Source organism: Lucilia sericata, unplaced genomic scaffold (assembly GCF_015586225.1).
Source record: "Lucilia sericata isolate MDLA Ls3-8-SP2 unplaced genomic scaffold, ASM1558622v1 Contig000034F_arrow, whole genome shotgun sequence".
NCBI lineage: Eukaryota > Metazoa > Arthropoda > Insecta > Diptera > Calliphoridae > Lucilia > Lucilia sericata.
This window is the reverse complement of record NW_023994072.1, coordinates 195,718-206,576: the sequence shown is the minus strand read 5'-3', so window position 1 is coordinate 206,576 and position 10,859 is coordinate 195,718. Positions and strand designations below refer to the sequence as shown.

Here is a 10,859-nt window from a genome sequence, read left to right as displayed (position 1 = left end):
GGTAATGAAAGATAATTTTTATTTACTTACTTACACTGACTAGTTAGTTAGTTACTAACTGCTACTTTTGATTTATAAAACAATTTTTTTTTACTTACTTTTTTTTAGCATTTTAGGGATGTATAAAATAAAAACTCACAATATTTTTGTATGCATTATTTCAAATCAAAATTATTTTATTTATTAAGCATTATTAATAATAATTTTAAAAAGTGAATAAACGAAATTATGTATTTGCAATAAAACATAGAACATAAAAATATATTTTATTTTGAAAAAAAAAGAGAAAATAATTAAAATTTTTTAAAAAAAATTTTGACAAATATCATAAGACAGACAAAAGACCAAAAAAAAAAAACTATAAATTTTGTGTATAGCAAAACAAATAATGTTTGTTAAAATTATAGAAAAAAATTGCACAAAAAAAGTGATTTTAATTTTAAAAAATTAAAATAAAAAAAAGTGAATTAAAATTTTTTTCTATAATTTTTTTTTGTTAAAAAAAAGAAAATGTATTTATAATTAATAAAATTGTCTGATAAATGCTTAAATTGTTTAAACTAATAAAAAAAATAAAAAGAAATTGAATTAAAATTTTAACTTATAAGAAAATATATATGTGTTGTTGTTGTTTTTTTAAATTTTTTTAAATAATTTTGTCCAGTATTTATATATAACTATAGATATATATTTATAATTTTTTTTGTTTAACCATAGTTTAATTTTGCAAATTTAAAGAAAAAAAATTGGAAAATAAATTGAGAATTTTAAAATTTTTAATAGAAAAATATAATTTTTTGTAATGTTTTATATATTTTTAATTAAAATTGAAACCTTCACCAATTAATTTAAAATTTATTTTAATAAAATGATTTTAAACTATGATTAGGATTTTTTTTTCAATATTAAGGCCAGACTATGATTGACATTTAAGTTTAAGAGAAATATTAAAAAGAAATCTATTTGATTTTGAACCCTGTTTATTTTATTTAAAGAAATTATAAGAAAAATTAAAAAAGTTTTGAATATTTTTTTCTTGCGATTTTCATACAAAATTATCAGTTATCAATTAAGTTTATTTCAATATTGAAATAGAAAGATTTTGAATCCGGATGTTAATTTCGTTGTTTTTTTTAATTATATTGCTTTTTTAAAGTTTTCTTGTCAATTTTAGTTAAGCCTTAGATTTTTTTTAATTTTTTTTTGAGGATTTTTTTTGTAAATTTTGTTTTTGCAATTGATTCTTTATAAAAAAATATTTTTATATATGGAGTTATTTTTCTAAAATCTAAATATTTTAAATGTTTGATTTTTGCTTTTAAATCCAAAGAAACAGAGGAGGAGGGGGGCAGTTAAGTGTAGTTATTTTTTTTTTTGTATAAATTTTAGATTTTTGTTTTTGTAATTGAAAATAATTTTTATAATTGAGGGTTAGAAACATATAATGAAATAAATTTTTAACAATATTTAAAATAAATTTAACAATTCTGTTAAATAAAATGTTCAAATAGTTTTATTTTTATAAAATTGTTTGTAGTCAAGTGTTTTTCTTTTCTTTATAAATTGTATAAAAAAAGTTTTGTTATTTTAAAACTAAACTAAATCCACCGGCCATTCGTTTAAAACATTTTCAATATCATTATCTTGCAAATACTCCTTGGTAGTCATATGATAATCATCATTGCATAGATCCATTAGGAAAGGAGTCATCAAAGGGTTACTGCTGTCCAAATATGATATAGAACGCTTACGTTTACACATAGTAGCACCGTCCTCTTCCTCAACTTCATGTAATTTCTTGGTCAAATCCACTTCCTGCATTAGAATGGCACTAGTGCTAGTGGTGGTGGTATTAGGGGTGGCCTTAAGACCATTAGCTTTAATCATTTCATTTAGCTTGTTGTTATTGTTGGCAATTTTTACTATATTATTGTTATCGATTTGTATAATTTTATTATTGTCATATCCTTTGTTGTTGTTGCTGTTAATAGTAACTGCTGCTGCCGTCATTCCATAAACATTTTCAATTTGTTTCTTTTGTTGTTGTTCATAGGGTCTCTTTAGAGGTGACATATTTTCTGCTATACTTATGTCATCAATGCCACTATCACTGGCTGAATCGATGACATCACATGGTGTCAAACCAGGTGGATTAGAATCGTCATTAGTTATCAAACTAGAAGTGGGTGATGGTAGAACACCTGGTCCTCCTATCCAGGGATTATGACGATAATTACGCAATACTGCAGCCGGTGAGGTCATGCACTGCAATGGTCTGGTCATTGAAGGAGAAAGACAAAGGTCTGGTGATTGCATCGAAGACCTAGAGGCATCATCAATAGTTATATATTCCGGTTTGGCCAATTTAGTTTTCTATATTTGTTTTGGGGAAGAGAGAGATGAGGAAAAGAAAAAGTAAAAAAATCATTATTAGTTTTTAGTTTTAAAGAAATTTTAATACAAATGTTAATGAAAAAGGTGAATTTATATGTAAAACGAACATTTTTTGTCTGTTCCAATTCTCTTCAGATTTGAAAGATATTCGTTGAACACATGAAAGCTTTCATGTAACTTTTGTATAAGATGAAAAATGAATTATGTCAATGTCCACTCTTGCTTTATAATGATTTAAAAAAACCAACCAATTCTTAAAATTTAAACCAAAATCACAAATTTGTCCAATTTATTAAAATATTCAATAAAATTTTGGTTTCTTTTAAAGGTCTTTAACAGTACGAAAAGTCCAGTTTTTTTTAGTAAATTTGCCTCTTAAATCAATAAATATTTAAAACATATTAAATTACAATTTGGATCGATTTTATAATATATCTTATAACAATATTTAACTTAAACTATATATCTTAACATATTTATATATGAAACCGGGATTCGGTATCACATTTAAAAGGTTTTAATGGATCTAATGAAATAAACTTTAAATTTCTTTTGCTGCTTAAATTTTAAATTTTATATTAATAATAAAATAAACTTAAATTATTACCAATTTATTTATAAATAAAAAAATGCGTTCGTATATTTCTTCAAATTTTTATACATTTTTCAAAATTAAAGACTTACCCCCATTTTCACCACCTTCATCTATCGTTTAACCGGTAGTTATTCTTCCAGTTAAGACAATTTTGATATGAGAACTGTCAATATATTTTAAAGTTAAAAAATAACTAGACATTTTTTTCTCAATTTCTAAAATCTTGTCATAGAAATAGATTTTTAAATTTGGTGCGTATTCCTTTTAGGATTTTTTATAACATTTTTTTTTTAATTTAAGATCTGACAAAATTTCTTATATTAAATTCACTTTCGCTTCTGGAACTAGTTCTTTCATCAGTTCATTAATTTTATCTTTAGGGTGAACAAAAACACATTTGTAATAACATGACAAGATGTCGAAGTGCTTTACGTGAACACCTGCCTCGACGGCCTTATTTGACTCACCACTGCCCTTTTGTGCTTCTTACATGCAGGTGGCAATTTTTGTACATGTTTCTGCCGGTCCATGTACAAGCACTCACAAGTACTCAAGCTATCAAATGTCTTGCCATAGTAGCCCCTTTGCGGACAGGTATCATGTGACAAACCCAAAACATACGCCTACAACGAAAAGGAAATCACTAGTTTAGAGTCAATAGAAGGGGCGTACCAAACATCAAAACCCTATTGATGCTATGCGGAATGCTCGTATCCTTAGAACATTCCTATCATCTACGTATACTGGACCGAAAATTTCATATACGTAATTTATCATCTGCGTGTAAGAAGCACAATGGGGCGGTGGTGAGTCGTTACAAAAGCTCACCCAGTAGTTAAAGAAGGCCACCGTGAAATAGGCCAACACTGCAGGTGTTCACGTAAAGTACTCAACATTACTTTATATCATCTAAAGACTCAGCCCAGTACATTCATTAACCTTCTAAAGTCGCACAACCACACTACTCTATTGTTTCGGCAACAGTACCTAGGGACGTAATTGGTGGGCCGAATTACGGATCCATATTTAATTAACAAGACTACTAACCTACTGCGATAAGTTGAGTATGTTTTTAGAGTAAACTCTAAAGACACTCAACTATGAAGGAAATTCGCCAATACATTAATGATTAAACTACAATCCACATCCTTACCCTTGAAACTAGGAACGGTAACAGTAAAATGTTAACCAAGTGTCCCTTCCCGCCAATTTGGGTTTAAACCACAGCCACTACGTGGATCCCGAAGGAGCCTCAACCAACTGACCAGCCAGTAAAAAGTCCAGCGGGCAACTGTTCACCCGTAGTACCAGATTATCTGCTGCTCTAGTTCGACCCCATTTCAAATCATTCCAAGCAAAAGCCGATGATACATTTGATCATCACCTGTTTATAGTCTCTATAAACAGGTACAAGATGAGAAAGGTTATTAAGGAAACTACTTCAGAAGTAGTGAATTTGGAATCAAATAAAAAGGACATCACTCGTATGACAAGCCTGTGTTAAAATCATCACTTCTTCAGGTCTTTTGCAGTACTTCCATGGAGTAAATTCTACTTCTTTTTCGCTTCTTTGGAAGTTCTTTTTTTGCTGGGAATAGTTCTAAATTTTCTTTTATTGACATATCGGTAGTACATATCATACGATTTAGAAACAATGGATTATTTTTGGTGAAAATTTTTTGAAGAGAGAGTCCAATAGATTACAAACTAAAAACCCGTAACCCGACGTAATTAGTGGAATAAAACAGACATTTTGTCTAAATTTATTTTGATCAAAGAATTGCACAAATCTACAAATTTAGTTTAATTGACAACTAAATGTAATTTTTAAATGGGTGACACATGTATTTCTGAAATTTAAAAGAACTTTTTGCTGCAATTCCTACAAAAAATACACATCGGTTACATTTGGGACCTACTACAAACTTCACGTGTGCGTACATTTATGTATCCACAATTGCGTATATTTATTAATAACATTAAGGCAAAGAGAAGAAATGAATAGAAAACAATTGGCAAACAATTTAAGCCACAAATACGAATTTAATATTTACAACTTTCACTTCTCTTCACAGAACACATCAACATTTTCGTTATTCCCTTTGGTAACATATCAAAAAAAAAATACTAGTACATCATCAGCAAAAAAAAGGAGCAAAGAAACAAAAGCATAGAAAAGGAAAGAAATTCTCTATAGTACAATATTTAGAAAATGATGTGTGATGTTTGAGCAAAAGAAAATACTTTCAAAATAACACTGTGCAACAAGATTTTAATGATTTAAAAGAAAATTTGAACTAGACCTATGAAACTTATAAATGAAGTCGATGTATCATCACAATAGTACCGGAGAATAAATTTCGTTTGACATTATAATAGATCCTCAGAAAAGAACTTTTAAAACTATAGGGTTGCCACAATTTTTAAAATTTGAAAGAAAAACGATTTAGTTCTTACTCTCGTGGACATGTTTACAAAATTTTGCCGAAATCGGTGACTATGTGGAAAATCTTTTAAATTTAAATATAATATAAATATTCAGACTTCTACAAGTAGGGCCGAATGTATAGAAGCACTCCTTTCAATCTATGATTCTAATAGATTCTAAACTAGTAATAGTGTTGTATTCGGTCAAATCTTATTTACCCAACATCTACGAATCTGTCGTAAATATCATGTGGATTTTATAAAGGGGGCTGGCTGCAAGCATGGACTTAGATTTTTTATTGTACATATGTTGAACATCATGACGATCATAATAGGACCTATAATGGGGATTTGTGGGCCAAGCTCTACAAAATTTGAAGAAATTTTAAAATCATAGAAAAAAATATTTTCGTCGAATTTTACTGACAAAAAATCTGTAAAAGGAGTTACATGGAGGGGTAGGGTCAAATATGGACGGGTTGAAAAAGATCGTTATCATGGACGGATTGAAAAAGATCGTTATCATGAACGTTAAAGACATTTTCCCATAGCGTGTTTTATGGAGGCTAGGGTCAATTTGGGTGTATAGAACTATTTGGTGCTTTCCATTGGCCACTTGTACGGGGGTTTGTTGAAATCTTGGAGCGATATTTTCTATAATCAATACCATGACAAACGTACATTACTGATAGATATGGCTAGAACGACTTAGAATCTAATAAGGACTTAGAATATTCTTTTGTTGGTCTACATAAATATGCCCCCATCTTTTTGATGATTATACAAAAAAGGGGCCAACTTTTATATTGTAGGATATTTCAGCCTTTTAGCACTTCTCGTTCGGACCCGTTCGGGTTTCAGTAGACGGATAAATAGACAAGCATAGATAGATCGTCTTTAGATCGAATTAATACCCAGAGTTTAAAAATTTTTGTGAATGTAAGACCAATATTTCGATGTGTTAAAAACGGAATGATGATGAATACCTAACATAAATAATTTTGTTGCACTGTGTAAGCTAGATTAATATCAATACAAAAAAACAGAATTAAGGCGTCTGGTAGGTACAACACTTTTGACATTCGTTCATCTTTCTACTGTATAATATAAATATTAAGTAAATATTCTGTTATCACTTCAAAAGTTTTACGCCCAAACGCTTTAATTGTGTTTTTATTCGTTACAGCTTTCTTACGAAATAGAAATGTTGATTTGATAATATAAGTTGCTTAAGGAATTGATATGCCTGTTGGCTTTAAAACAAAAATAAAATTTATGCAGCGCGTGTTAGAAATAAATAACAAAAAAAAAACGTATTTTTTTCTTACAGTTTTGTTTCAAGTTGCTGATTAAGCTCTTTAATTTTATGTTGTGAAACAGCATCAATAGACAAACAAAAAAATAAAATAAAGCTGACAAATTGGGGAAATTGGATGCCAAAGTTTTCAACGAATCATTTTATTATTGTGGTTAATTTAAAACTAGAGAAGAAAAAAAAGGGAGTATAGAGTTGTTATAAATGCCGGAATTTAATATATTAATTGTTGGTCAAATATAAACCTTTAACAATACACTTGAAGAAAAAACTTTTAAACATTTTAAAATTAATTTAATAAAATTAAAAATAAATCTTTAGCTTCTTATTTAATTGTTGTTCTAAGTCCAAGTCTATTGTCTAAAAATAGCATTTCATAGATTTTTATTTTGCAAATCAAAACAAATAACTGATAAAACTAAATTTTGTTTTGTTTTGAAAACGACACACCCCAATAACGTCAATAACCATTGACGTTATTAGTTCGGGATTAAATAACATATTATTTTTATTAAATATGTATTTAATATTGCAAATTTTTTTACTTTACATTTACAAGATAAAGAATTTTTACTACGTAGTATTTGTTACATTTAAGAATATTTATTTAACATGACAGTTTGACAGATTGCACATCATTGGATAGGAAATTGTGCGTTGTTTAAAATAAATTATAAATAAAGATGGAATAAAACCGCAAATGAAATAGTTTAAAGTATATTTAAAATCTACAATGATCTTGTAAAATTTAAGGTTTTTATTATATACATATATGTATTATGGATTTCATTACATGTTCATATAAATTCTTCATACGAAAACTCATTCGAACATGAATGCTCTAATTCGGACCCAATTACTAAGTATGTTTCTAAACTTTTACAGAATTGTTATATTTAAACTTTGATTTCTTTCAGTGTTAATTGTGTGGGTGTTAAACCGCACCAATTTTTTATTTATAAATTTTTTTGGTTAAAAAAAGCTTACTTAAGTTATTGTAACATTATACTCAATTATGATTATTACTTATTATTACATTTTTTTTCTACTGTTCTACTTTTTTACAAGGGGTATTACAAATACAACAACTACTACATATATACAAATAATTAAAGGATATTCAACTTTTGCTTTCTCAATATTATTGATTATTTTAAGTAAATTTTTTGGGGGTAAGTAAAGTTGAAGAAACTTTCTTTGCAAACTACTTCAAATAGAAATTGTTTAGCAAAAAAAATTCTTTTATTTGTCAATAGTCAATAATACTGATATCGAGACAAGTCATTAGTGTCAATTTTTCTAAATTTCTCATACAAACTGTCTTTCCACTGTCACATAAAAACGAATTAAAATTTTGATAAACGATTGTTACCAAATATTTTCCTATATACATACTGCCTTATTCATAAACATTTATCAAAGGTTTATAGAACAAATTTTGTATGAAAATTTGATTTATAATCCTTTGATAAAAGTTTACGAATAAGACCCATTGTTTGTAAAATACAGACATATGTATTTGTTGTTTTTTGTCTAGCCATAAGTGATTTCCATGTAACTTACATAGACAAACGTTTCATTATTTTCCTTAGGAATATGTAAATTTTATTGGAATTTTTACCGCTTTAATCTGAACGATTTCTTTTTCAAAGGATTTACCCCAATGCTTTAAAATGATTTGATTGTTAGATAACATGTGATTATGTATAATAAATAAGTATTTGTTTTTAAATTTTTCAATGCTTTTACAAGTATTTACTTTTTGTAATAACTGTCTTTTTAAATGCATTTAATTTTGTTTATATACATTTCAATATGAACATAAATTATAAACATTTAAGCACTTCTTGTTATTTCTATTAATCTATTGCTTTACTAATACAGGCTGATACAAAAGTAGGTAAACAAATTGTTTTGTAAAAAATTTCGAAAAGTCTTAATATTTGTTTTGGGGTTAGTGTGCAATGGTTATATGGAAATCGAAAATACCTAAGTCTGAAATAATAATTTACTTTGCATTATTATGAATTAAACAAAAATGGTGTTTTCTTTTGGTTTTTTTCTGCTTATAATTAACTAAATTATCAAAATAAATTTTTCATTATAACATACAAGTTATAACAAGGAAATAACAACATCAATTAGAGAAGTAAAACAGCAAAAAGTAGGGGAACGGGCCAAGAAGAGAAAAAAGGAGGGGAAGAACAACGAAGGGCAGCCCGGAAGAAAACGAAGAGGAAGGGCGCAGAAACGGAGGGAAAACGAAAAAGAACAGGAAGGGAGCAGAGGGGGCGGAGAAAGGGACGGAAGAGGGAAGAGAGCGAAGACCCAAAGACGACGGGAAGCGGGCGCAAAGGGGGACGAAGGAAGCAGGAGCGAGCGAGCGAGCGAGCGAGAGAGCGAGCGAGCGAGCGAGCGAGCGAGCGAGCGAGCGAGCGAGCGAGCGAGCGAGCGAGAGCGAGCGAGCGAGAGCGAGCGAGCGAGCGAGCGAGCGAGCGAGCGAGCAGCGAGCGAGGAGCGAGAGAGCGAGCGAGCGAGCGAGCGAGCGAGCGAGCGAGCGAGCGAGGAGCGAGCGAGCGAGCGAGCGAGAGCGAGGAGCGAGCGAGCGAGCGAGCGAGCGAGCGAGCGAGCGAGCGAGCGAGCGAGCGAGCGAGCGAGCGAGCGAGCGAGCGAGCGAGCGAGCGAGCGAGGAGCGAGCAGCGAGCGAGCGAGCGACGAGCGAGCGAGCGAGCGAGCGAGAGAGCGAGCGAGCGAGCGAGCGAGCGAGCGAGCGAGCGAGCGAGCGAGCGAGCGAGCGAGCGAGCGAGCGAGCGACCGAGCGACCGAGCGACCGAGCGAGCGAGCGAGCGAGCGAGAAGCGAGCGAGCGAGCGAGCGAGCGAGCGAGGAGGAGCGAGCGAGCGAGGACGAGCGACGACAGGAGCGAGCCGAGCAGCGAGCGAGCGAGCGAGCAGACGAGCGAGCGAGCAGCTAGCGAGCGAGCGAAGCGAGCGAGCGAGCGAGCGAGGAGCGAGCGAGCGAGCGAGCAGCGAGCGAGCTAGCCAGCAGCGAGCCGAGCTAGCGAGCGACGAGCGAGCGAGCGAGCGAGCGAGCAGCGAGCGATCGATCGATCAGTCTAGCTATCGATCGGCTATCATCTATCTATCTATCGCTATCTATCTATCTATCTATATCTATTCTATCTATCTTCTATCTATCTATCTATCTATCTATCTATCTATCTATCTATCTATCTATCTATCTATCTATCTATCTATCTATCTATCTATCTATCTATCTCTCTATCTACTATCTATCTATTTCTATCTATCTATCTATCTATCTATCTATCTATCTATCTATCTATCTATCGATTGGCCTGTCCGTCCAGAGTTCTGATCACTCGATAATCTATAGGTCAAAATCAAATTTGTTCTATGAGAGTCGTGAATCTGTGAAGTTTTGCTTACGTCCTAAGAAATGTACAAAATTTCGTCCTGCTTTACCCAGTTACCTAAAAGTAAGTAGCTGATTTTACGGAAATTTTCTTTTCTTTTCAGAACTTTAATATAGAAACTGTAGTTCAATAAACTGCAAGGTTGCGTAAAGTTATTAATTTAAATCTCAGATCAGAACAACATGTTATCTTTGACAGGTTTCTTTCATAATAAAATGTTTGCAAGAACACCAGCCCCTTACCAACAAAAAAACCTAACATGTGACTAGTTCTGTGCTAGTTACCATTTTTATTTGCATGGTTTATATAAATTGTAAAAACTTTTTGATTTTAAGTTATTTTCAAATGCGAAATAAATAAAAAGTGTGTCAGTTACTTGGGAATTGTTACATATTTTTTCATTCTAAACCACTTGTATTTAAATGTATGTATTCAAAGTTTTCCTTTTCGTAAATGTACAACAAAAAAAAAAAAAAAAAGATAACAATTGACAACCTTTTTTTGCCTTTTCTTCTTTTATATAATCCTTGAAGAAAAAAGGAATTGTTACACATAAATTGGATTAGGTTAATGTTCACCAGTTAGCAATAGTGAACGCACAAAAGGGGTTTAATAGGGGAGGTTACCAAGTAAAAAGGCCTTATATTAAATTTCATTTTTATGACATTTCTATTATCTTATTGATTTTCAGTT

The 10,859-nt window shown here is 31.2% G+C and overlaps 1 protein-coding gene across 1 annotated transcript in view; it reads right to left on the bottom strand.

Annotated features, from left to right (window-relative positions):
- Positions 1-821: 821 nt before the first annotated feature.
- LOC119612461 (protein similar) overlaps positions 822-10,859 on the bottom strand; it is a gene marked incomplete at its 5' end in the record, with an annotated part of 134,981 nt that continues 124,943 nt past the window's right edge. Inside the window, one exon of the mRNA XM_037968271.1 lies at positions 822-2,373. Coding sequence (XP_037824199.1) covers positions 1,594-2,373 — 780 coding nt within the window. The remainder of the gene's footprint in view (positions 2,374-10,859) is intronic.